This window comes from Somniosus microcephalus, chromosome 18, assembly GCF_052327205.1.
Source record: "Somniosus microcephalus isolate GS21.2 chromosome 18, FLI_Smic_1.0, whole genome shotgun sequence".
Lineage (NCBI taxonomy): Eukaryota > Metazoa > Chordata > Chondrichthyes > Squaliformes > Somniosidae > Somniosus > Somniosus microcephalus.
Window position 1 is genome coordinate 27620230 of NC_141004.1, and position 27874 is coordinate 27648103.

Sequence of the window (27874 nt, forward strand, 5' to 3'; positions counted from 1 at the left end):
GGGCGCCGCGGGGACTGGAGTGCATCATCAACCCGGACAACCAAATTTTAATTTGATTTGTTAAGTTTTATTTAAAGTTTTGTTAATTTACAGTTAATTTGTTTGGGTGCTTAATCAAAAGAGTAGACTCCATGCTTAACATTGTCAAATCAGTAGGTCATAATGTGGTATGTGCATGTGCTTAGGTCAGACCATATGAGTATGTGTTCAGTTTTGGTCACTTAGACAAAAAGGACCCAATCCATGATACAGAGAAGAGGAAAGAACATGGGAGACCTTGGGTTTTTCCATCTTGAAAGGAGGTGACTAAGAATGTACCTTCTTATGCCAGGAACACATTTTTCCATATGTAGAATGGACTTTAGGTAGGATAGTGAAGGCAAGAAGCCTGGAGTTACTTAAGAACTAATTAGATGACAGTGGAGGGGAGGGAGTGCGAACTGTCGGTAATTTCTGAAGGAATGAACTAGGATGGACCAAATGGTCTTCCTCGTATCTATCTAGTGACTAAATAACCCAAAACATTATATTCAAACACAATGGCCTAAAATACATTGAGTTAGGAAGGAACTAAGTGGCATAGTTTGTTACGACACTCTGCACTCGCATCTAGGGGATTATCCAGCCCATATTGATGGGATGGATTAGAATCTGAGAGAGTTGGAAGATATGAAATGTAATTGTTGATAATGTTATCATGAATATACTGCCAATTTTGGTTCTGCTGGGTTTATTATTGTTACTAAAATATAGATGAAAATAATATCATAGAACACACAGCTGGAACTTTGGGTGCAGCTTTGTAAAAGCCTATTTTTCCTGACCTTTGCCCCTGGAGAATTTCCAATTCCAAGGCACAAAGGCTGGAAAAAGAGGGTGGACACCTGTTTCATCAGGTTTTCCATCGCTTTGCATCATCTCCGATTTCCAGGGTTTCCTTGGCGAAATAAAGCTGCACCTCCAATTGTTGCAGTCCCTTTACTGTAATGTAAATGAGATGCAAGGGAGCTAAAGAGCACCCAGAAGGTCAGTTCTAAAATAATAAAAAACCTCACCCAGCAGATCTCCTGCAACAGCCGGAAGGCCTCATGGGCGACAGCCAGGAATTCAACAACTAGGCCTATCAGAATGACAGCTGCATTTTAATTTCCTCCCCCTTTGGCCAGGTATAAGGCATGCATTGGAGCTTCCCCATGGTTACGTTAGCTGCCTGGAACAGGAAAAACTGGCACTCTTGGGCATGGACAGGTACAGCACACTTTTGGTTGCACTGCCCCTGTCCAGCACTGGGGGAGGGGACAAGGGTGCAGAAAAATCAGCCGCATAATGATCTTAAAACTGGTAGTAATAGTAAAGGATGTATAGGAGGAAGCAATGAGTTATGGAATATGAATGGTAGTGTGCATGACCGGTGAGAGCAAGTAATGTTGACAACATCACAACTGGTTCATCTTCCATAACTTCATTGCTTTACTTTGTGTATGCAGCTACTACCATGTACCTTGGTGCATTTTGTGTTTAAACTTTTCAATGCTGAAAGCAGTGTTGTCATGTCCAGTAAAATGTAATGGTAAGTGTGTGAATTTCCACACAGCCATAACTTGGGTTGTTTTTTCAGTAAAGAATTATGATGGCCAAATGAAATGTTCATACTTAATCCCCTTGATCTGTGAAAATCTCAGTGGGACAGGTTTTTGTCCTTCCAAGTAGAGAGAATATTCTGAACTTTCTAACACGAGACTGAGGTGCAGTGGTTACAGGTCTGTCACTGGTACTGATGGAGAAATGTGAGATATGAAACTAAGGTATTGGCGCATCATTAAAGTAAATTGGTTTAAGCCTAGTTTTTTTTTTCTTGTAGCATCTTGGTGCCAATGCACTAAATAAGCCTGGTGATAACACTAATAATTATACTTTTCCAAGTGTGTTTTGGTTGTAAGCATGTTTTAAACTTTTGCACCTGTTGATATTTGTGATTAAGCCAATAGGTATCTGTGCTAAAAATGAAGACTACTTTTCATTTATATTTACGTTATTCTGCAAGAGATCATTATTTTAGCGATTTAGGGGCTTCCACGGGTCGTGTACCCGCTGTTTGTTAAAGCAGAAATGTGTCTTCGTGGTGCAGGCTTACTGCTAAAGCTCTGTGGATCTGGAATTAATAGTTTCCCTTGTGAATTGAGAATAGTCCTGTGGAAACTTCAGAGAGATCAAGTGACTCCTGTTTATTCAACTAGAAAATCTTGACTAGTTAGTCTCGAGCGATCAGTTGAATGTTTACAGCAGGAACCGATTGTAGGCACCTTTTGGTGAAAACTGCTACTATGAAATCTATCTATTTGTTTCCCCCCACCACCCCCAGTCAGTGCAGTGGGCCTGAAATTGCTGGGAACTTGCACCATAGAAATTGTGCTTTGACTGCGTGCACCATTATTAATACATAAAAGTTACAGCAAAGAATGGAGTAAGTGAGATACGCCATGAGTTGCATTGCGCCATTCTTTGCTGGAACACCTGCACCGCTCCACCGGTAGGCTCACCTAAGCCGATAAAAGTCCATTCTCGTCATTCGGCCCACCGTTGCAGCTAATGGCGATCCCCAATTTCCTTCAATTAAACTATTCACGCCGCAGCCACTTAAGACTGGAAAATGATGGGGTGAGTGACCAAGCATTGACGTGGCACTCGGCCTAGGAGGCCAACACGGGCAGTTAAAGCTGCGGAGCCTCTCCCCTACAGTCACGGAAATTGTTCTTGTGGGTTTTTTTTAACTCTCTGTTTTGGCAGTCTTTTCTTGTGCTAATTGTCTTGTGCGATGCCCAACTGTGGATCCTGCATGCTGACGCAGAGAATTGGGGAAGAGCTCATGGCGCCTTTATCCTTCGCTACTCCAATGTCCCTGACTTATTCAGCAGGAAAGGGCAAGGAGGTGGATGGATCCTGGGGGACAAGGCCTACGCACTGAAGCCGTGGCTGATGACGCTATTCCGCATCAGGAGCAATGTGGCCAGCGAGCAGCTGATGGCTCAGGTGTTTGAACAGTGATAACCCACCCCTAGCCCTTGCCACCCCCCGCCCCGCACAAAGTTCCACCAGTGGAATGGCAGCGGATCAGGCTGTCCAGAACCATTTCTGCGTGGAATGATCACTGTTGGGGCGCAAACCGAAAGAAGGACAGGCGCGATTGAAACAATAAACAGTTCGCCATTTATTCAGCGAAACCGTGAAATAACCAACAGTCAACAAACAACATCAGTGTAAAAGCAGATGAGAAGTAAAAAGCTGTAAACTCTCGTCAGGAAAACTCAACAAAAAAGTTCTGCCTAGATTTTTCACAATACTTTTTAAATGTAAATTTGTTCAACGATTTTAAAACTGCAAGAGTTTCCAAACAACTTTTTATAACAGTAAATAACAAGATTAACAACAATGTAAACATTTTTCAAACTATTTACTGCAAATTATAACTGTACAGTCCATAGCACACCTAAGGGTGAGACTGAACAGGAGGAGGTGGACTCTGGATGAGAGTGGTGCCCTAGTCCTTCATGTACCTGCACCTCACCCCTCCCCGTGCACGAACTTTTGTGCCAAGGGCACGGCGTGTATTGTTGGTCGGGATCAGGAAGTTGTGAAGTGGGTTCCACATGAGGCTCCAAAGGGACAAGAGGGACATGTATCATGTGACTACTGGCAGCTGCCTCCTGTGATGGGGCAGCTACTGGCTGTATCATTGGAGGGTCATCCTCAACAGCCGGGTCCTGTGGCTCGGGGAACTGCTGTTGCCTTCCTGCTCGTCAGCATTATTTCCCTCAAAGACCACGACTGTTGCCACAGTGGGAAGTGCTGCAAAGGGGGTAGGTGGGTGTCATCTGCAGCATGGCTCTGCAACCCTCAGCTAGCAGTAGAACTGCCCACGCAACCTCCTGGCAGAGGTTGTCCAGCTTCTGCCCATCAGGTGGTCGATGGACCCGAAATGTCGTAGATACCGGCAAGTCTCCTGCATCATCCTGCTTTGCAGGAGAGGACCCCTGTAGTTCTGCTCCCAGGTGTCCTCACATTGCACCCAACGGCGACCCTGCCTCAGACAGAGGCGCATCTTCTCAATGATCAATGACCCCCAACGGGTCAGACTTAGACTGTGTCACTCCCAGCGCCAGTTGCAGCTTTCCGGCTGTCTGAGGCGGGGAGGCGAGTGCGTCTCATGCAGAGTGGGAGAGATCAGGAGTTGGTGAGGCGTCTGACTTCCCGGGGTGGGGGTGCAAAGAATGTGGCCATAGTCAAGTATCCTCTCAATGTCAGCACCCTCGTGGTCCAGCGTGGCAATAGACGTGCCCATGATACTTCTCCCGCCTTCCCCTCCAGGGACCTCATCTTCTTCCTGTTCCGTTCACCGCCCCCCCACTTCTCCTGCTCAGTCTCTGCCTCAGTGCCCTCATGTCTGCTGGTCCTTGTGGAGCTGTGCGAAGGAAGAATAAAAGGTTATAATGGTGCAGTATATTCATTCATCAGATTACATAGTCAGCTTTATATTTTCTCTTACTGCCTTGCAGACACGAGTGGAGCCAATATTTCCACATCCAGATTATCGAACCCATTCATAATTTCAAAAATCTCTATCAGGACTTTGTTAGTGTCTCAACCTTGGCTGGTTTGCCCAGGAGACCAAGGAAGAGGCTGTGAAACTCACCTGACCACAACAATATGGCACCAACCTTGGCCCTGCCAACATGTGAGGCACCTGTGCAGTTGCAGGGTCCTATTCTCACGGTATGCCAATGCCATCAAAATGGGGATTCCTTCTCCACTTTGTGCCTGCTCCAGCATGTTATGCACTAATTTGCCCCACGGGAGGACAGAGGAAGAGGGACAAGGTTAGATGGGTTGCTTTGCGTGAGGTAGAGGTGTCGATCTAATAGGGTTATTTTTAGGCATTGGAATGTTTTTTCAGAGATTTAAGCTGTCAAATTCATCAACTGGCCACTATGAAAGGGCTGCCTCACGCCATTGGATTCTGCTTTGAGCATACAGACCAATGACAATATCTTGTAAAAACCTAACCATCCCCCACTGAAGTGCAACTCTTTTTGCATCTCAAGCCATTCTTTTTTTTAAAAAAAAACAATTATGGAGACTGATAACTTTTGGTTTTCTAATACTTCTAATAGAATTCTGACATCTGAATTGAAGACCTGAGGATGTTTCCCTTGCCTGCCCTGGTCAGGTTGTTGTATTTTTTACAACACTACTCCCCCTAATTGTGGGACAATTAACTTGGTGCTCAGAGCATTGCCCACCTCTTTCTGCGCCACCTGGCTGAACCTTTTGTGGAGCTCACACCCTTGTAGTCCCCAGCTACTCACTTCCGCTCTTCCTAATGGAAAAGGGTACGCAGGTCTACAGCCCCAAATTTTTTTAACTGTTTACAGTGGATTTAAGGTGATTTCAGAAGTTTCAGCTCACATACCTTCCAGTACCACACCTAAATCTGAGTTATGGGCTGGATTTTGTCAATGGGGATGTGATGGAGACGGGACTCCCACTTTTTGGGTTGTAGCCCCGCCTCCAACGACTCGTGGCCAACCCACGCTATTTTCCCTTGACTGACCTTGTTAAGCCCGCCCAGTGGGCTCAGCAGGCCAATTAAGGGACACCTGGTTATTGGTGACGTCAGTGATTGACATTTCATCTGTCAAGAGCTTTAGACAGATGAAAAATCAGCGTTTGACAGCTCTGTGAAGCTGTCAAACGCTGACAATCTGTCTTCTAACTTGAGTCTTTCTACTCAGACTCAGTTAGAGATCTCTCCAGACCAGAAAGCAGAGGCTGCAGCTTTTGACAGTTCAGCGGCCATTCTGCTTTCTGTGCCGGTGAGCTGAGGGACTCCCGAGAACTGAAGGAAGGAAGCCTGCAGGAAGAAGTAAAGATAAGTAAAACTTATTAAAACACTTTACACTTACCTCACACACTTACCTCTGCACACATGCACCCATCACTCACCTGCACAACGGACATCTCGACCCCTCCAACCCCTGCAGACCGACGGTCCGCCTGGTTCGGAGCCGTCGGGAAGCCCACACTTCAGGGCTAAAAATAGGGATTAGGCAAAAAGCTGCCTGTTAACTACCTGTTAACAGGCAGTTAATTGGCACTAATCCCCTTCCCGCCTCAAGGAGGCGGCTCCCAGCACAGGTTGGATACCCGCCTCCTGGGACATTGGCACGGAGGTGGGTTGGGGGCGGGATGGGTTCCTACCCCCCGATTCTGCAATTTACCCGCCTCCACAGGGCTTGGAAATTCGAGCCCAGGGTGTCTGTTCTCAGCTTTTCATAGCGCCGTGTGGTTGGTCTGTGGGGTAAGGCATTGGCCACATTGTCCGTTAGGCCCCTGATTTATCATTGACTTCACTATTAACAGATCGATGTTCCAGCAATTTACGGCCCAAATATAGCGTGACATGAACGAGGAGCTAAAACGTCCAATTAATGGCTTTCGCTGCTAAACGTGCTGTTCCATCAAATTCAGGCCCATTGTATTGACCAGGTAAATTGTAGTTGAAACTTCCAGTTGTGTTGAACAACATAATTTCCAATAAACACTATTGTTTAGCAGATTTGAGAGCAGGACCTGTTTCTGCCATCTCGATTTCAGTCCAAACTTAATTACACGTTCCCTCTCAGTACTTCCATTCTTTATTGTTAGATCTATTTTAGTTATTTGCTATAAACATTCTACAACCATTGAGAATGGAGAGAAAAGGCAACAGAGGGAACTGTTTAGAAGCCATATATATTTTGAAAATTGAAAGGACAATGTATAACTGAGGTGTGTCCTGGCTCTTTTTTCCATTTTCTTGCTTTCTGTGATTGCTTGTCACAGCCTGTTGGCACTTGTACCAAGTCCCGCTCACCCATTACTCCTGTGCTTGCTGACATACAGTGTCTTGTCAACACCTCGATATTAAAATTCTCATCCTTCTATTCAAATCCATTTGTGGCCTCGCCCCTCCCCATCTCTGTAATCTCCTTCAGCCCTACAACCCTCCAAGATCTCTGCACGCCCCCAATTCTGGCCTTTTGCACATCCCCGATTTTAAACACTCCACCATTGATGGCCGTGCCTTCAGCTGCCAAGGCCCTAAGCTCTGGATTCCCTCTCTAAACCCGTCCCCCTTTCTTACATCTCTCCTTCTTTATGTCGCTCCTTAAAACCTACCTATTTGACTAAACTTTTGGTCACCTGTCCTAATACCTCTTTACGTGATTCAGGGAATTTTGTCTGATAACACTCCTGTGAAGTGTCTTGGGACGTTTTACTATGTTAAAGGTGCTATATGAATGCAAGTTGTTGTACCCAGGACTCTCCAGTAAAAGTGAGTTATAATTAAGCTTTCAATTTCATCTATGCTGGTGTTCAGCCTCTGATGGTATATTATAGCTTTGCTTTGCATTTAGACCTGAATGCAGCCTGGAGATTGTGGGAAATCAGGAGAGGATCAGATAAACCAAGCAAGGGACAGCAAAGCAGGTAAAAGCTAGAAGCAAATGCAATTGTAAGAATGTTTAAGATAGCAGTAAGAGGCAGAGATTATTTGATGAAGTTTTGGTGCATTTAATATTTCAGAGTTGGTTAGTGATAATTAAATGACTACGTTCTAAAGGTTATGGAGCAGAAAGAATAAGTGACATACAGGAAACTCTTTTTTATCCGGCACCGACGGGACCGGCATGCTGCCGGTTGATCAAAAAGTCCGGATTACAGAGAGGTATACTTCCTAAGGTACGAGAGCCCCGTACACGGCCACAGATCCAGGCGTCTCTGTTGCATGGCAACAGGTGCAGGAACCCCGGTTACACGGCCACAGATCCAGGAACCCCGGCTACACGGCCACTAATATGAAGTAAAACTTACCTGAACCTACACCTGAATTTTGCCAGTTAAGAGAGATTTCCGGTTATTTAGGTGCCGGTAAAAAGAGAGTTTCCTGTAATTGAAAACATAAAATTGGGTGAGGAAAACGGTAAAGTAAACACTGTATGTGATATGTCACAGCAATGCAATGAAATATAAAATGATTCTGAAGGGACTAAGACACAGACTCAGACTGAAAGCAAGATTTTTGTCAGAATAGGTTGCAGCAGATTTACTGCTAGAAACCCCTTTAGCAAAAGCAGTGAAGCTCCTTAACAGCACAGTTGTGCTTGCTCTGAGCAGCAAAGGCAATCGTTGAACCGATGTCAAAAATGGACTTGCATTTTCAGCGTTCAATCCTAAATTTGTAAGAGTTTTGCTTCAGTCCCTGGAAACATCTTGTCATTTTGGTCCGGTTTCAAACTGGCTCCTCTCCTTACTTCAAAACCCTGACTGCCTGCTACTGCTACTGTTCCCCTTAACAAGTGAAGTCCTGCAGTAGCACAGTAACTGCTCTGATTTTTCTCCTGTGGTTTCTTTGGTGTCTTTGCTGTTGAGGAGAAAATCCACACCCACTCTCTGAAGGAGGAAATCTGTTTTTAAAAAAAAAAAAATGAAGAATCAGAGCAAGAAGGAAAATAAGAGACTGGGGAAATTAAAACGCCCGACCCAGAGCCTATCTAGAAGATGTAAGTAATTATGGAGGCCAGAATATTTGCATTGAATCGCCACCGGATAATGTTAGTACTATTAAGTAAAGCACAAAAACTAATAATAATTAGTGGTATGGCCTGGATTTCAGTTTAAGCAAGGATGGGCAAATACAGCATAGCAAGCTCAGGCTTGTTATAAAAATCTAAAGCTAGAAGCTTCCTGTATTCCTAAACAATATATTAATACTCCTCAGAGGCTTGCAACCCTTCTCCCAGCTGCTCTGACGACATCACCTGGGAGCTAAAATTTTGATGCTTTTATCTCGATCTCTCCTGTGACATTTTATTTTCTACTTGCTCTCCCTTCCGTGTTCTCATTTACTCTCTGCTGTCATTTATTGTACTGGCCGCGCTAGACGTGCTCCTATCTAGTTATCCAGCAAGTTAAACACTTATTCAAAATAATTCTTCGTGAAGCCGTTTGCTGTTTGAAGCCTTTACTTGAACAATTTTGTGAAACTGTAAACAAAGATAAAGTATGTTTTGTACATAAACTGAGTACTATACATTCGATATTACATAAGATATAACATATTTACAACAGTAGAATAGATTAATTGTATAACTAACTAACATTTGGACTAACTTCTATAACTATCAAATATTAACCTTTTATAAACATAGTGTTATCAAAATACTACTCTGACAACGTTGCTATTATGCTAAGAAACAAAGATACTCACAGATATTGCACTTGACCTAACATATGAAATCAGATTACATTGGATTGTGAAACCCTTATGGAATCCTCCATTACTGCCAGGTTCTTCCTGGAATTCTACTTCCTGTGTTACACAGGAAGAAAGGTACGAAGGTCAAATGACCTCTCGCAGGAAGAAAGGTACGAAGGTCAAATGACCTCTCGCAGGAAGAAAGGAACAAAGGTCAAATGACCTCTGCTTCATACAAACACACTGCTAACACAATAACTACCACCAGAAGGTGCTATCTGCATGTAAACACGGTCCATCAGTCCAGAACATTTATTCTGTCTTTATCTGCAATTCTGTTTTTTAATCTTGGTGCATCTCCCTGCTTTTTGCCTTTTCTCTTTTAACTTGGGCATGATTAATTGTACTTCAGTAGGAAGAGATTAAAAAGCTTAGGTAGGTTTCTATATTCCTGAAAACATTTCTTTAAATTATATTTTTTTTACAAAGACAAACCTTGTGATGCAGATCACCTCCCAAGAGACATCTGCTTGCCATCAACTGCTTCCCTGATATTAGAATTTTTGTTTCTCTTGGATGGAATATAGTTTTTCAATTCTCGGGATGTGGGTGTTGCTGGGCCATTTCAGAGGGTGGTTCAGACTCAACCACATTGGTGTGGGACTTTAAAAAAAATAGTTTATGGGATGTGGGCGTCGTGGCCAAGGCCAGCATTTATTGCCCATCCCTAATTGCCCTCGAGAAGGTGGTGGTGAGCTGCCTTCTTGAACTGCTGCAATCTGTGTGGTGAAGGTACTCCCACAGTGCTATTAAGTAGGGAGTTCCAGGATTTCATCGTCTGACTTCAGACGTCCTGATATTTAGTTGAAGGAAATTTCTGCTCATCCAGGACTGGATGTCGGACAAGCAGTGTGACAAATACAGTGGAGGGGTCAAGTGAGTTGGTGGTGAGATAATGCTGATTGTCGTCAGCATACATGTGGAACCTGATGTGTTTTCGGATGATGTCGCCGAGGGGCAGCATCCAGATGAAAAATAGGAGGGGGCCAAGGATAAATCCTTGGGTGACTCCAGAGGTAACAGTACAGGAGCGGGAAGAGGAGCCATTGCAGACGATTCTCTGGTTACGACTGGATAGATAAGAATGGAACCAGGCGAGGGCAGTCTTGCCCAGCTGCAAAACATTGGGCCAGAATTTATGGTGTCTTCGGCGTATACTGAGCTTTCGCCATCGTAATCCTTCTGAAAGGCCCCGCAACTTCCGGGTTTCCGCATGTGCTGCGCATGTGGAAAAACCCAGAACTTGTGATCTGTCAGACTGACAGATCTACCGAACCAAAAGTAAAATCAGTTTCGCTGGCGCAGAGTTGGGCTATTTGCCCAACAACTGCCCAGCAATTGCACAAGAAACTCTTACAGCTGCTAAAAACAGGCGTAGGGCCTGCTTTTGTATGGGTAACTCCTCCTCTGACTTCTTTCTCGTTGTAAGTACGAGGAATTCATGATTTTATTTTACCTCCAAAATTGAGTCCATCAATTCTTTTTCTCAGACTCCTGCCTGTGGCCTCTGCCAACTTAAAATTGTAAGACTGAAGCCATTCTGTTTGGTTGCGACCAGATACTCCACATATTTCCACCAGGAACTCCACATCCATCTCCCACCCCGCTGCTTTCTCAGCTGAACCTGTCGTTGTGCAACCTTGGTTGTCTGGTTTGAACTTAAGCTGAGGTACAAACCCCATTTCCTATCCATTACAAAGACTGCTTGTTTATACCTCCTAATATTGTTACCCTCTGCCCTTAACTTGCTGAAATCTTCACCATCTCCAGGTTCACACTATTAAACATTGCTCTGTTGCCAAGCTGCACCCGATATAAACTCCAATTCATCCAAAGCTCTGCCTCCTGGATCCTTTCTAGCACTGAACCTTGCTTTACCTATCATTACTGTCCGCACCAAACTCCACTGACTTGCTGTTTCCAGTGCTTTGACTTGAAAATCTAATCTAGAAATCCCTATAGGGACTTGCCCCATCCTACCTCTGCTGCCTCTCCAACCTGACATCCCACCCGCACCATACAGTCTTCTGACTGGCCTATTGTGCATCTCTCTCTCCACAGTTCCACTGTAGGTATCCGAGCCCGCAGCCACCGAGACCCTCCCTACACTCAGAAGTGCTGTTCCTCAACCCTCGCTGCATCTTTCCCCTCCTTCAGAAGTCCCCTTGAAACAAATCTGCTCTAACTTTATGCTAATGCTGCTAGGTGTATGTTTCTCCCCGTCCCCTCTTCTATGAAACGCCTTGGGTATTTTCATAAGTTAAAGACACTACTTAAGTTCAAGAAGTATTTTTATCAATTTTCTCCCTTCTCTTCTGCTGAAGGCACCAACCCCTCGCCAGGCTACAGTTCACTCTGTAGTACCTTGCCAAAGTGGCCAGTATTCATTTGTGAAAATTGACAGTCTGAGTGTTGGTATGCTATTTGGCTGTGGGAGGCACAACAGCCGAACCAATCCTATCCTCGCACAGCATCCAGACCTGCAACAGGGTTAAATTGGATAACAAATCGGGACTTTGTCCAATATTTTTGCCTCCTTCCCTAACCCATGAGGGCTTTGGGGCCAATTGTGGTGTCACCGCCGCCTTCTAGCTCAGATTGGCTGACTCGGCATATACCGAGATTGAGCCTGAGACTTTCCTGGTCTGTGTGATTCAGCTACTCAAGTTCACACACTTACTGTAAGTGTTAGCCTTGGCACTCTCGCTTCTGACTAAGAAAGTCATGGGTTCAAAGCCTCACTCTAGAGGCCTGAGCACATAATCTAGGCAGACACTTCAATGCAGTACTGACAGATGGCTGCACTGTCGAAGGTGCTGTCTTTCAGATGACATGTTAAACTGAGGCTCCATCACTGAGGCATTGCAGATCCCACTGTTCTGTTGGAAAAATAGCAAGGAGAGTTCTCCTGATGTCCTTGCCAGCATTTAATCTTCAATCAATAGCACCAACAACAGATGGTCATTAATCTCATTGCTGTTCGTATGACCTTGTGTGCACATTGGCTGCTACATTACAACTGTCTCACTACTTCACAAGTAATTCCATCATTGGCTGTGATGCACGTTGGGACATCCTGAGGTTGCAAAAGGTGCTATATAAATGCAAGTTAATTTGTTCTTTTTCTAACATGCTATATCATACAATATAATTTCAATGAAAGGTGGTATTTAGAGTGTTTTATCTGTAGTATGTCCTGAAGTGTTTTAATTTCCATACTCCCACTGTAACCTCTGTACAAGACCAGGCATAATGCTTCTCATAGAATCATAGAATCTTACAGCACAGAAGGGGGCCCTTTGGCCTGTCATGCTTGTGCTGTTCAATTTAGTCCCACACCCCATCTTTTGCCCCAGAACCCTGCAAATTAGTTCTTTTTAATGGAATCTGATTTCACCATCATTTCAGGTACTGCGTCCCAGACCATCATAACCCTCTGTGGAAAAAATGTCTCCTCGTTTTCCCTCCAGCTCTTTTGCCAATCATTTTGAACCTATGAACTCTGGTTACTGATCCACTTGCCAGAGGAAACAGTTTCTCCCTACTAGCTCTTTCCAAACTCATAATTTTGAATGCATCTATTAGGTCTCCCCTTAACATTTTCTGCTTGAAGGAGAACAATCCCAGCTTCTCCAATCTCTCCACATAACTGAAGTCCCTCATCCCTGGTATCATTCTTGTAAGTCTCCTCTGCCCCCTCTCCAAGGCCTTGGCATCCTTCCTAAAGTGTGGAGCCCAGAATTGTACACAATACTCCAGCTGAGGTCTAACCAGTGATTTGTAAAGGTTTAGCATGACTTCCTTGTTTTTTTTATTCAGTGCACCTATTTACAAAGCCAAGAATCCCATACACTTAACTGCTTTCTTAACTTGTTTTGCCACCTTCAAGGATTTGTGAATTTACAACCCCATGTTCTTCTGCTCATTCACCCCTCTCAAAATAGTACCATTTAGATTATAAAAACAAAATGCTGGAGATCCTCAGCAGGTCAGGCAGCATCTGTGAAGAGAGAAACAGAGGTCGATGACCTTTCGTCAGAACTGGAATAAAGCAGGAAATGGAACAGATTTTTAAGCAAGGGTAGGAGCTGGGAAAGGGGGGAGGGGATGAAAGAACAAAAGGGAAGGTCTGTGATAGGATAGAAGGCAGGAGAGGTTAAGAGACTTTAAGAGATATTCAAGGCAAAAGGAGATGGTAATGGGACAGGTTAAGAAACAAAAGATGGCTCTAGATGAAGTGTAAATTGCGCTGGCAGAGCCATTTTGATTATACTGCCTCTCCATGTTGTTTCTCCCAAAGTGCAGCACTTACAATTTAATAATGCGGATAAATGATATCTGCCATTTGTGTGCCCATTTCATCAGTCAGTCTATGTCCTCCTGAAGTCTGCTACTATCCTGTTCACTATTTACAAAGTTTTGTATCATCCACAAACTTCAAAATTGTATCCCATGTGCCTAAGCCCAGGTCATTAATTTATAACAAGAAAAGCTATGGTCCTAATACTGATCCCTGGGGGACCCCACTGCATACTTCTCTCCAGTCAGAAAAGTATTCGTTCACCACTACTCTCTGCCTCTTATCCCTTAGCCAATTACATACCCAAGTTACCCACCATCCCTTTAATACCATGTGCTTCTATTTTCCGAATAAGTCTGTTATGTGGTACTTTATCAAATGCCTTTTGAAAATTCATATATTCAACATCTACTACACTACTTTCATCAACCCTCTTTGTTACTTCATCAAAGAACTCAATCAGATTAGTCAGTCATGATTTGCCTTTAACAAATCCCTGCTGGCTGTCTCTTATTAACCCATGCTTCTCTAAGTGAGAATTAATTTTGTCCTTGACAATGGTCTCTCATAGTTTTCCCACCACTGACATTAGACTGATTGCCTGTAGTTACCGGGTTTATCCCCCTCCCTTTTTTTTGAACAGGGGTGTAACATTTGCAATCCTCCAGTCCTCTGGCACCAATCTCATATCCAAGGAGGATTGAAAGATTGCGTCAAAATTTCTGCTATCTCCACCCTAGCTTCCCTCAGCAACCTCGGATGCATCCCATTGGGTGACTTGTTAACTTTGAGTGATGCCAACCTATTTTGTACCCCCTTTCTATTTTTATCCTATCCAATATCTCTACTCAACCCCCCCCCCCCCGCCATCCCCACTGCAACATTAACGTCATCCTCTTCTTTTGTGAAGACAGATGCAAAGTACTGATTCAGTACCTCAGTCATGTCCTCTGCCTCCACAAGAAGATTTCCTTTTTTGTCTCTAATCGGCCCACCATTCCTTTTAACTATCCTTTTACTTTTTATGTGTTTATAAAAGATCTTTGGGATCCCTTTTATGTTACTTGCTAATCTTTTCTCATAATCTTTCTTTGTCCTTCTTGTATCCTTTTTCAATCTCCCCCTGCACACTCTGTATTCTGCCTGGTTTTTGACTGTATTCTGTACCTGACACTTGTCATAAACCTTTTTCTGTTTTATTGTAATGCTTTTTGATGCATTTTCTCTGGTTTACTATATACAGAAGACCACACTTATATTTGTATAATTTAATACCCCAAGTTGGTGCTAAAGCAAACTCAACAGGAACTGCGATATCCTGCAGACTTGAGAGTTCAAACTTGAAATTGATCATTGAAGATGTGCCAACATTAAAATATTCCTGGGGCAAGGGTGTAACTAAAAATTTGAAGTTGGTACACATTCCATCATATCCATTGCTTTCTATTTCCATCTCCCTGGCTTAGTGTCCCTTGAGTGCATACATCACCTGAAGCAATCCGCTGGATCAGTGGAAGAAACAAACTGAAGTCACCAGTTTGAGAATGAGCGAAGCTCTAATCCTCCAATTGATTTTCCCATTGCTGTCCAAGTGATAGAATAAGTTATATAAACCTTCCTACACCAATGCTGTGAACCATGTAAATGGGCACAATTTAATTTCAGTATTGGGTTTACAGAGTTGGTTGGGAGACTGGCCTGTCAGATTGTAAAGCAAGCGTTGTGAGGAGACCAGCTCATGAAGTTGAATTACAAAAAAATATGGAATGCAGTGAGGAGCTGATGAAAACTTATCACGAGTTGCTGCAGTGGATCCTGTTGATGAAAGAAAGAAAGAAAGACTTGCATTTATATAGCGCCTTTCGCGGCCACCGGACACCTCAACAGCCAATGAAGTACTTTTGAAGTGGAGTCACTGTTGTAATGTGGGAAACGTGATAGCCAATTTGCGCACAGCAAGGTCCCACAACCAGTTCTTTACCCAAACACACGGAACAGCCATGGGGACCAAATTTGGGGACCAAATTTGCACCCCAATACGCCAACATCTTCATGCACAAGTTTGAGCAAGACTTCTTCGCTGCACAGGACCTCCAATCAACGCTATACACCAGATACATCGACGACATTTTCTTCCTATGGACCCACGGCGAAGAATCACTGAGAAGACTACACAATGACATCAACAAGTTCCATCCCACCATCAAACTCACCATGGACTACTCCTCAGAATTGGTTTCATTCTTGGACACACGAATCTCCATCAAAGACGGACACCTCAGCACTTCACTCTACCGCAAGCCCACGGACAACCTCGCGATGCTCCACTTCTCCAGCTTCCACCCTAACCATGTTAAAGAAGCCATCCCCTATGGACAAGCCCTGCGAATACACAGGATCTGCTCAGACGAGGAGGAACGCGATGGACACCTACAGACGCTGAAAGACGCCCTCGTAAGAACGGGATATGACGCTCAACTCGTCGATCGACAGTTCCGACGGGCCACAGCGAAAAATCGCATAGACCTCCTCAGAAGACAAACACTGGACACAACCCTTCGCCGTCCAGTACTTCCCCGGAGCGGAGAAACTACGCCATGTTCTCCGCAGCCTTCAACATGTCATAGACGACGACGAACACCTCGCTAAGGCCATCCCCACGCCTCCACTACTCGCCTTCAAACAGCCGCCTAACCTCAAACAGACCATCGTTCGCAGCAAATTACCCAGCTTTCAGGAGAACAGCGACTACGTCACCACACAACCCTGCCACGGCAACCTCTGCAAGACATGCCAGATCATCAACACAGATACCATCATCACACGTGAGGACACCACCCACCAGGTACATGGTACATACTCATGTGACTCGGCCAGCGTTGTCTACCTCATACGTTGCAGGAAAGGATGCCCCGGAGCATGGTACATTGGCGAGACCATGCAGACACTGCGACAACAGATGAACGGACACCGCACAACAATTGCCAGGCAGGAGTGTTCCCTCCCAGTCGGGGAACACTTCAGCAGTCAAGGACATTCAGCCTCCGATCTTCGGGTAAGCATTCTCCAAGGCGGCCTTCGAGACACACGACAATGCAAAATCGTCGAGCAGAAACATAGCCAAGTTCCGCACTCATGAGGACGGCCTCAACCGGGATCTTGGGTTCATGTCACGCTACATGTAACCCCACCTGACGTAGAGTCATCCAGACTCAAGTCGTCGTTGGCTTGTTCTCTCTGCACAGATGCGGCCGGACCTGCTGTGATTTCCAGCAAAGTTTTTTTTCTGTTTTTCATACAGACCCCAGCATCTGCAACATTTGACCCCTTGTGACCCCACCTCATTGTTCTTTGATGTAATGTTTTCCTGACTGACCTGTTTGGACACCATTCACACCTTTGATTGCTGTGATTATCTCTGCCGAGGTGTGATAAAGGGCAGTTAGAAAGATTACCTGTAATCATCTGGCAGTTTTCTCTGACTATATATGCTGTGCCTGTATGCTTCTCTTCACTTCACCTGATGAAGGAGCGGCGCTCCGAAAGCTTGTGATTTCAAATAAAGCTGTTGGACTATAACCTGGTGTGTGAGTTCCTACATTTGTCCACCCCAGTCCAACACCGGCATCTCCACATCATGGTTCATAGTGATGAATGCGATGATTGTAATGCTATTGAATGTCGGGGGAGATGGTTAGCCTCTTGTTGGAGACGGCCATTGCATGGCACTTGTGTGTAGCGCAAATGTTACTTGCCACATATCAGCCCAAGCCTGGATGTTGTCCAGCTCTTGCATGTAGGCATGGGCTGCTTCATTATCTGAGAAATTGTGAATGAAGCTGAACTATGCAATCATCAACAAACAGCCCCATTTCTGACCTTTATGATGTAGGGAAGGTCATTGATGAAGCAGCTGAAGATTGTTTAGCCTAGGAGGCTGCCCTAAGGAAGCCCTGCAGCGATGTCACAACCATAACCATCTTCCTTTGTGCCAGATATGACTTCAGCCACCCCACCACCCCCTGATCCCCATTGACTTCAATTTTACTTGGGCTTCTTGGTGCCACGCTTGGTCGAAAACTTCTTTAATGTCAAGGGCAGTCACTCTTGCCTCACCTCTGGAATTTAAGTCGTGTCCATGTTTGGATCAAGGATGTAATAAGGTTTAGTGCTGAGTGGTTTGGAGTGCTGGAACCTAAACTGAGAATCGGTGAGTAAGTGCCATTTGATAACCCTGTTGATGATTCCTTCCATCCCTTTGATGATTTGAGTAAGCCGCTAGGGCAATAATTGGCCAGGTTGGATTTGTCCTGCTTTTTGTGGACAGGACAGTGGTCTGGTAGATGCCAGTGTTGTGACTGTACTGGAACACCTTAGCTAGGGTTGCGGCTAGTTTTGGCGCACAGGTCTTCACCATTACAACCGGGATGTTGTCAGGGCTGTAGCCTTTGCTGTATCGAGTGCACTCAGTCATTTGTTGATGCCATGTGGGGTGTATCAAATTGGCTGATGACTGGCATCTGTGATGGTGGGGACCTGAGACGGGTCATCACTCGGCACTTTTGGCTGAAAATGGTTGCAAATGCTTCAGCCTTGTCTTTTTGCAGTCACGTGCTGGGCTCCACCATCATTGAGGTTGGGGATGTTCATGGCTGTGGCAAAGTTGCAGAGTTTTGACCTGATCCATTGTTAGTGGGATTGCTTAGCTCTGTCTGTAGCATGCTGCTTTCACTTTTTAGTATGTATGTAGTCCTGTGTTGTAGCTTCACCAGGTTGGAACCTCATTTTCAGGTATGCTTGGTGCTGCTTCCAGCATGCTTTCGAATCAGGGTTAGTTATCTTGCTTTATGGTGATGGGAGGGGAGTGAGAGATATACAGGAAACTCTCGTTTAAACGGCACCTAAATATCTGGAATTCTCTATTAACCGGCAAAATTCTCACTCCGAAAACAACACCTCAATAGCCGGCAATGTTGCTCAGTCCGAGTCTCCTGCGGTGGCCGAGTTAGTCAGTGGGGGTAGTTCTCCAAACTGCCACTACTCGGCTTCTTGGCGCTATCGGAAGTTGGAACACCTCAAAACCCCTGTAACAGGAGCCTGACTCTCCCGTGCTGCTGGTAGTCTCTTCTGATCCGCCATTTTACAGGTGTACTGTGTGTCTCCCACGCTGCTGGTAGTCATTGCATTGCATTACCCTCAACTGGCAGTACTGTACTTAATCAAGCATCTTCCACCATCCATTTAACACAACATTCTTTAGGTGAGTACCCAATTACTGTATACTGCACATTTCTTGATTTTTTAATTTTTCTTTGTTAAAAATAGCCTCGGTAGATAACCCTCTCCATCATCCGGAAATTTTGTTCAACCGGCAACACGCTGGTCCCATCGGTGCCGGATACCAAAGAGTTTCCTGTACTGGGCTATGAGGTTACATATTATAGTATACAGTTCTGCTGCTGATGGTACACAGCACCTCATGTGCCCAGTCTAGAACTGGTGGATCTGTTCTGAATCTATCCCATTTAGGAGGAATTTACAGATGATGGTGAGGAGGAATTTACAGGCTGACTTGGCTGGGTGTGCCTTCATCGTGTCCTGATGCAATGCCTAGGTCACAGTCAACATAAGAACATAAGAAATAGGAGCAGGAGTAGGCCAATCGGCCCCTCGAGCCTGCTCCGCCATTCAATAAGATCATGGCTGATCTGATCCTAACCGCCAATCTACTATCACAGAACCATCTCCTGAATCTAACAGAATTAGACACATGAAATAGGAGCAGGATCAGGCTACACGGCCCCTGGGCCCGCTCCGCTACCCACAGGGCCATGACCGATCCGAACCTAGACTCATGTCCAAATTCCTGCCCGCTCCCCATAACCCTTTATTCCCTTTTACTTCTAGGAAACTGTCTATTTCTGTTTTAAATTTATGTAATGATGTAGCTTCTACAGCTTTTTGGGGCAGCATATTCCATGGACCTACCACCCTCTGAGTGAAGTAGTTCCTCCTCATCTCAGTTTTGAAAGAGCAGCCCCTTATTCTAAGACTATGCCCCCTAGTTCTAGTTTCACCCATCATCGGGAACATCCTCCCCGCATCCACCCGATCCAACCCCTTCACAATCTTATATGTTTCAATAAGATCGCCTCTCATTCTTCTGAACTCCTGTGAGTAGAGTCCCAATCTACTCAACCTCTCCTCATATGTCCATCCACTCATCCCCGGGATTAACCGAGTGAACCTTCTTTGTACTGACTCGAGAGCAAGTATGTCTTTTCTTAAGTATGGACACCAAAACTGTATGCAGTATTCCAGGTGCGGTCTCACCAATACCTTGTACAACTGAAGCAATACCTCCCTATTTTTATATTCTATCCCCCTAGCAATGAAAGCCAACATTCCATTGGCCTTCTTAATCACTTGCTGCACCTGCATACTAACCTTTTGAGTTTCGTGCACCAGGACCCCCAGATCCCTTTGTACTTCAGTACTTTCCAGTTTCTTGCCATTAAGATAATAACTTGCTCTACGATTTTTCCTGCCAAAGTGCATAACCTCACACTTTCCAGTATTGTATTCCATCTGCCAAACCTCTGCCCACTTACTTAGCCTGTCTGTGTCCCCTTGCAGGTTTTTTATGTCCTCCTCACTCACTACTTTCCCTCCCATCTTAGTATCATCTGCAAACTTTGATATGTTACACTCGGTCCCCTCCTCCAAATCGTTAATATAGATTGTGAAGAGTTGGGGACCCAGCACTGACCCCTGTGGAACACCACTAGTTACTGATTGCCAGTCCGAGAATGAACCATTTATCCCAACTCTCTGCCTTCTGTTAGATAGCCAATCCTCTATCCATGCCAGAATATTACCCTCAATCCCGTGATTTTTTATCTTAAGCAATAATCTTTTGTGTGGCACCTTGTCAAATGCCTTTTGGAAGTCTAAATACACTACGTCCACTGGTTCCCCTTTATCCACCCTATATGTTACTTCCTCAAAGAACTCCAGCAAATTTGTGAAACATGACTTCCCCTTCATAAAACCATGCTGACTTTGTCCTATTAAATTATGATTATCCAAATGTCCTGTTACTGTCTCCTTAATAATGGACTCTAATATTTTACCTACCACAGATGTTAGGCTAACCGGTCTATAGTTTCCAGCCTTCTGTCTACTGCCCTTTTTAAATAAGGGCGTTACATTAGCAGTTTTCTAGTCTGCCGGGACCTTTGCTGAGTCCAGGGAGTTTTGGAAGATTATTACCAATGCATCCACAATCCCTACTGCCACTTCCCTCAAGACCCTAGGATGTAAGCCATCAGGTCCAGGTGATTTATCCGCCTTGAGTCCCATTATTTTACCGAGTACCACTTCCTTAGTGATTTTGATCGTGTTTATCTCCTCCCCCCCCCCCCCCCCCCCCATAGCCCCCTGTTTGTCCAGTGTTGGGATATTCTTAGTGTCTTCTACTGTAAAGACTGATACAAAATATTCATTCAGTGTTTTTGCCATCTCCATATTTCCCACCATGAATTTCCTGGTCTCATCCTCTAAGGGACCAGCATTTACTTTAGCCACCCTTTTTTTCTTTTTATATAACTATAAAAACTCTTACTATCTGTTTTTATATTTTTTGCTAATTTACTTTCACAATCTATCTTCCCTTTCTTAATCAATCTTTTTGTTATTTTTTGCTGCCCAAGTGGTCTATCCAGTTGTATTCTTGTTTTCTTTTCATCCAAAACTCTGCTGCCCATATCCTAACTCGCACCAAGTACCATTGCCTGATCACCCCATGCTCGCTGACCTACATTGGCTCCTGGTCCAGAAATGCCTCAATTTTTAATTTCTCATCTTTGTTTTCAAATTCCTTCATGGCCTCACCCCTCCCCATCTTTGTAATCTCCCTCAGCCCTAAAACCCTCTCAGATCTCTGTGCTTAACCATTACTGGCCTCTTGCACAATCCTGATGTTCTTTGCTCCACCATTGGTGGCCGTACCTTCAGCTGCCTAGGACCTAAGCTCTGGAAATCCATCCCTAGACCTCTGCAACTCTCCGCTCCTTAAAACCTACCTCTTTGACCAAGCTTTTGGTCACCTTTCTTAATATCTCCTTGTGTGGCTCAGTGTCATTTTTTGATAACGCTCCTGTGAAGCACCGTGGGACGTTTTACTACTTAAAGGTGCTATATAAATGCAAGTTGTTGTTGTAGTTTGAGCCAACTAAGTGGCTTGCTAGGCCACTTCAGAGGGCAATTAAGAGTCAACCACATTGTTTGGATGGTTTATTGTTCAGCATTTATTTACCAAACAACAATGGAATCAATATTCAAAAGAGAATTTGGATGTTCTTGCAAGTCGAACAGTGCCCCCCCCCCCCCCAAAATTTGTGTGTCTGTTGATGTCAACAAACCTACCTGTACCCCATGCCAATATTGCTCGGGTGTCTCTAGAATCAGCCTTAACTACAGCTATGCCCATTATACCATCAACAACCCTTTTTTTCTGTATCCTGATGGCAGTGCATGAAGATACAGTCCTTTACTGAGATATTTTGCTGTTTGTGGTAAATTGTATATTGTGGAGTTGATATGTGCTTCGGGACTAAACTGGTCCAGGCCCGAGGGCAATTGAACACATCAGGAAAGTACCCTTAATATGATTTGTAGAGTTACTGACTGGTAAGGGTGATAGCATTTAGTATGTAGGAAATTAATTACAAGCTGTTTAAAGATAAGTAGGTTTACTTGAGGTATACCATAATGCAGCTAGCATGGTCTTTAGCTCATAGTATGCCCATGTTTTCTTTTCAGTATTCCAAGGGTGGAATTATTAAAATTGACCTTTTGTAAAAAGTATTTATACTTTTCCTCTTCATTTTGTTTCTTTTCCCTCCATGTACATTTTCCTTATCTTAATACTTACTTCCTTGAACACTCTATTTTGCAGTATATTTTGGTGATTTTTTTTTTGTGTTCATCAATTTGAGAGAGATCAGCATTAGGAAATTAAACATTTTTACCTTTTTGTCCTCCTGTCATGCCTGGGTTTAATTTTTGATTTGATGGGCGTCTTTCACAGTTGGAAATCCAACACCGTGCTATTAGTTTAAAACCAATCTATTGAGAAATGAACATTAGAGTTTCTGTGATAATGGGACACATCATGCTACTATAAGCCTATAGAAATGAAGTTTGGCAAAAAAAAGTTGGCTTAGGGAGCCTTAAATGTGCAGAGGAATATTTAACTGGCTAAAACCATGCAGCTTACCAGTACACAAGAGTTTCCCATCCTTGTCCAGCCAGGTCCACAATACCAGTTTAGGAATTGCCTTCCTGAGTTATTCAGCCCACAGTGATGTTGGCTGGTAAATCATCAAACGTGCCTCAGAGTTATGTGAACCTGCCTAGCTCGGGTGTTCAGTTACCAAGTCTGCCACAAAGTATTGACCTGGTTGCAGACTCCCATCACCCGGCATGTCATCCTGGAGCCAATTGATCACAAAGAGGCCCTGCTTACCTCCGCCCACCCCATTCAAGTTGTCCATTAGATAACTTGCAAGTGTGTGTTTAAGCCCTCACCTAGACGTACAGCAGGTGCCAGGAACTCCTAGGAAGGATCATGATGAGTATAACTCACTTTAATATGAGTGCATGGCCACCATCCTCTTGAGCATGTATGGACACACGCCATACTCCATCGAATGGTGTTTTCACTATTTGAAGATCCAGAGCTTCAACAGCAACTGCTTGCTATTCTGCAGCTCAGTCATGGTATAAACTGAACCCTGAACATATGAAATAAAAACAGAAAATGCTGGAAAAACTCAGCAGGTCAGGCCGCTTCTGTGGAGAAAGAAACCAAGTTAACATTTCAGCTCGATGATCCTTCATCAGAACCTGGACATATGAATACGTGTTCACATTCTCAGATTCCAGGTTTCCTTCCAGTAGCCGTTGTCCCAAGTCTTGAGAGTTTTCTTGTAAGCTATATGATGGACATCTGCCTTCATTGAGATGGAGGGACCAATGGATGACCACTTGTATCGTGCCAGTCATCTCAATGTTCTCGATCAGGTACAAAGTCACATACCGGAGTTACTCATCATCTGCTGTTTAATCCAGGTTCTCAGATAATCGGCTTTGGCAAAGAGATGAGAAGGTTGATTTACTTTTAATTTCATCTCTTTTCAATGATGAAGTTCTGAGGAAGGTTAAACTTGTGGCATTTAAAATGTCCAAACCATTCTCCTTCATGGTTTGCAGCTCCTAGACATGCAGCAATAGAGCTTCCTTCTGTCCATGTATGAGACCCAGCTGTTAGGTGGGTTTTCACGGAGGGAGGGCTCCAGCCAACATCAATCTGTTGCACAGAACACGAGATGGAGAGTGTCTCATGGAAAGGAAATGGCGGTGGTGGTGGGAGAGGGGGTAAAAATTCCCGGTTCTTATGTAGCATGGTCAGATGCAGTATTAAGCATCATCTGCTCTGTCCCAACAATGTGCTTTAATGTACAATCTCAAAAGACCAGTGGTGTCAATTTTTCCATTTCCTACATGAGTTATCTTTACAATGTCTTAAGTGGTTTGTCAGTAATGTGCATTCGGTCTTGCCAATGAAGAATCGGTTTGAGAATGTGCAGATGGATTCCGCCTAGGGCCTTGAGAGTTTTATCCCATTGATCTTGGCTGAACTTCAACTTCAGGCAGAGCACTCTTTATTCTACATGTATGTCCCCCTGTGACTTGCTGTTTCTGAAATCGGCCCCCTCAAACATTCTGCTTAATACAACTCGTCTTACCTAGACTTCAGTTATCAGTATTATTTTACCTAAATGTTCTTGGTGACCACTGATGTTTAATGTTGCTAATGAGATGCTTCATCTATTTTTTTTCCTGTGTCTGTTTATCATTTTCTCTTGATTGCAGCCTGGGCATCCCACATGACCAACTCCCCAACATTGATTGTAATGGTGGGATTGCCTGCTCGAGGGAAGACCTATGTTTCCAAGAAACTCACTCGCTATCTCAACTGGATTGGTGTCCCCACCAAAGGTAAGTCACGATGTCATCTGTTATAATGTCGATTTATTCTCATGAGTATTATTGTGATTGTAATGTAATACATTTGATCCAACCAAATAACCAGAGCAGCAGACTTGAGCATATTATTAGACTAGATCCACAAATAGAATTATTATATCACACTAATAACCCAGGGTACTACTCGTACAATGAAAGATGTTTCCTTTATTTTCTCGTGCGCTCACATTTGTGGAAGTAGAACCGTGCTTAACACCATTCGGTGATGCAGTCCATTTTGCTGGTGCAATATTACGATGCCCAGACTTATTTTTTATTATGATCCTACAAATGATTTCGTACTAATTGTAGAGTTGATATCATCATGTAAATATATTTAGAAGATGTTAAAAATATCTGGGGACCTGCTGATTTTGTTAAACGCCCCCATCACTGACCTAAATCAACATCCCTTGAAGCATGCAATTACCTTTTTTTCCACCTGCTTGTTTTTCCTGATTTAGTAAAGGGGCTGGCTTCTTAAAATGCAGCAAAGTTTAGCACTGAAAGCTCTTGCTTTATTTTTTCTTGCCAATAACATTTTTGGGCCTGGGAGTGGTCGGCCTCTTTCTCAACGCCCTTTCCGTGCAGATAATTTACATCAACAAAGTGGGGGAAAAAAATCGAGAAACTTTGAAAGGAGGATGAAAGCAGGAAATGCAGCAAGAAGGAAAAGAAAAGGTAGAGGGAGAGGGTAAAGAGGTTACAGGGCTCAGTGCAATGGTGTCCAATTTATAAGGTGTGAATTTATGGATTATAGTGGATAAGTTTTCTAATTGTTTAATAATTATCACTACTTTATTCTCTTTGTAGCTGTGTGATGTATCTGGCTATATTATGTTTCTCTTATTTTTATACTAATGCAAAATGTTCCTTTTAGGTTACAGTTTCGAAATATTAAGGGGGAGAAATTGGGTGAGTAGCGCCACCTGTTAGCGCCTAAAGAGGCAGTCAGTGGCTGTAGCGCCACTGGCTGCGTCTCCCGCGATATTCAGCAGGGGCGCTAATGGTGGCGTTAGGCATTTGTGCTGCGCCGCCACCGATGACGCCATCGGTGTGCGCAGCGCCCCGTTCGCGATATTTGGTTGCGAACGCCACAGTTGCGCCGTTCGCTACCCGCGCCCGGTTCACGGGGCCTTACTGTGCCGGCAGCGCGGCGCAAGTTAAGGTGGAGGTGAGGGGCGGCCGCCTTTTTCGGCGGCCGCCTGCCAGCACCTCCGTCCCCGGCCTCCTAACCACCCCCCCGCAGCATTGCCGGCTTTTTTCCGAGAGCCCGGCACTTCTTCTTGGTGCCGGGCTCATTTGCCGGCACTCACGAGCGGGGATCGCGCTGTTGCAGGCACCTCCCCCTTAACAGTGGGAGGAAGGCCTGCAGTACCGCAGCGTGCCGTGGCGCTGCGACACGTTGTGCTGCGATATTCAGTTTCAGCGCCCTAAGATGGACGCGGAGCGCCTCGAGCCTTGCCCCGTGACCCTCGAGGGGCAATGAAACTGAATATCTGACGATCGCTGAAGCCTCGAACGCTGTGCTAAATCCTGCGCTCAGGTGACTTTTGCGCCACTTTGGCGCCCCAACCCAATTTCTAGGCCTAAGAGCCTCAAATCCTCCCTTAAGAAGTGCACAATGTTGTCCTGTATTCTGCTGCCAGCGCACAAATTTCCAGATTTATTCAATTCAATTTTGCAATTTGCAATGGTGAGCTTTCAACTGAATACCATAACCTCTACGCTACCGTAGCCCTCTTCATAAGCCATCCACTATCTTGAGTGGTGACTTCAACTAGATCCCAAGTTCCAAGCATTACACTTCTTCCTTTTCCCCCTCCCCCAGCTGTTGCTGGCTTTACCCCTGCATCGTGATGTGAAGTCTCCGCCCTTGCGGGTACTTGGTGTGGTTGTAACCCAACAAATCACTTAACAATTACTTAATTTTATCACAAGACTTTAGCTTCGGTGGTCCAGTCACATACAATAATATGCCTTTTGGGGTTTTTGGATTGTGCTGCAGTATCTCTGATTCTGTTATTGCTGGAATATCTGTTTTCAACAATGAGCCTCCAAGCCCATCCCCACCTTGAGAACTCTACCTGCTCCCTTTGATCATTTGCCCTCTTCTGTATTTCTTTTTCACTTTGATTACACATGTGCATTGATATTTTTACTTGGTTTCATTACCCCTATGGAATAGGCCACTCGGCCTCACGGGCCTGTTCCCACCATTCATTTAGATCAGGGGTGTCGAACTGATTTTATATGGTGGACCTGATCCAATATCCTGCATGGGCCGCGTTCAGCAAAAGTTATTAAAATAAGATATTGGCACTTGATTGCATTTGGATTTTATTTCCTATATTGCAACAGTGATTGCACTTTAAAAGTATTTCACTTCTTGTAAAGTGCACTGGGACATCCTAAAGTTGTGAAAGGCGCTATATACAAAATGCAAGTTCTATTTACTGCTGCTCCCCCATTGGGAGCAAATGACTGGACTGTGGCTATCTTGAGTACCGAGTTCAAGTTTGTGTCACACAAACTTGAGAACGTAGTTTAGCCTTGTTCATATTCATGATGAAGAATACTTGTTCACACATGTACGTGGTCCAAAACATGGACAGAATTCTTGATATAAAGGACCTTGGTGTCAAGTATTGATAAAAACTTGGTGACAACAATGTCGGAAAACTTGTCCTTCAACAGAGTGTCTCACTACGGTTCAGTAACTTCCATTTGGAGCTCCTCTGTTACATCATGAACATAGACAAAGGTGGTGTGCTGAAAATTGGAAACTCTCCTTGGTTCCTAGAGTCAGAGAATTGTTCTTGGAATTCCTTTCTCAGTTCAACAATTTTGTCCATGTTCCATTCTGTGGCACCACCACGTTGAGTCTCAACAGTGCCACGTAGTGATTTCAAGGCAGGAAAATATGGCAAGTTACTCTGGGAAAGTTGCTTCTCCCACAGCTGAAGATGCATCTCAAAGACCCAAATGTTGTCAGAGTATTCTGTCACCTCTTGGTTGCATTCTTCTGTTGAGCGAGATCAGGTGCTCTGTAATACTCACCATGAAAGCAAGATCTTGAAGCCATAATGTGATTAATTTTCCAAGTTTTACTACACAGAGTTTCTTGA

General features: G+C 44.3%; 1 protein-coding gene across 9 annotated transcripts in view; it reads left to right on the top strand.

The window, feature by feature from the left end:
- Positions 1–27874, top strand: part of LOC147105173 (6-phosphofructo-2-kinase/fructose-2,6-bisphosphatase 2-like) — a 74146-nt gene that overhangs the window by 1292 nt on the left and 44980 nt on the right. For 7 of the 9 annotated variants that reach the window (XR_015081694.1, XR_015081693.1, XM_086011271.1 and 4 more), the window contains exons 2-4: positions 7455–7527; positions 8497–8600; positions 24594–24719. Coding sequence is in view for 7 of the 9 variants with exons in the window: in XM_086011271.1 (XP_085867397.1) it covers positions 7455–7527; positions 8497–8600; positions 24594–24719 (303 nt within the window). In the remaining 2 variants the exon portion in view is untranslated. The remainder of the gene's footprint in view (positions 1–7454; positions 7528–8496; positions 8601–24593; positions 24720–27874) is intronic. The other 2 variants (XM_086011276.1, XM_086011278.1) reach the window with 2 other exon arrangements.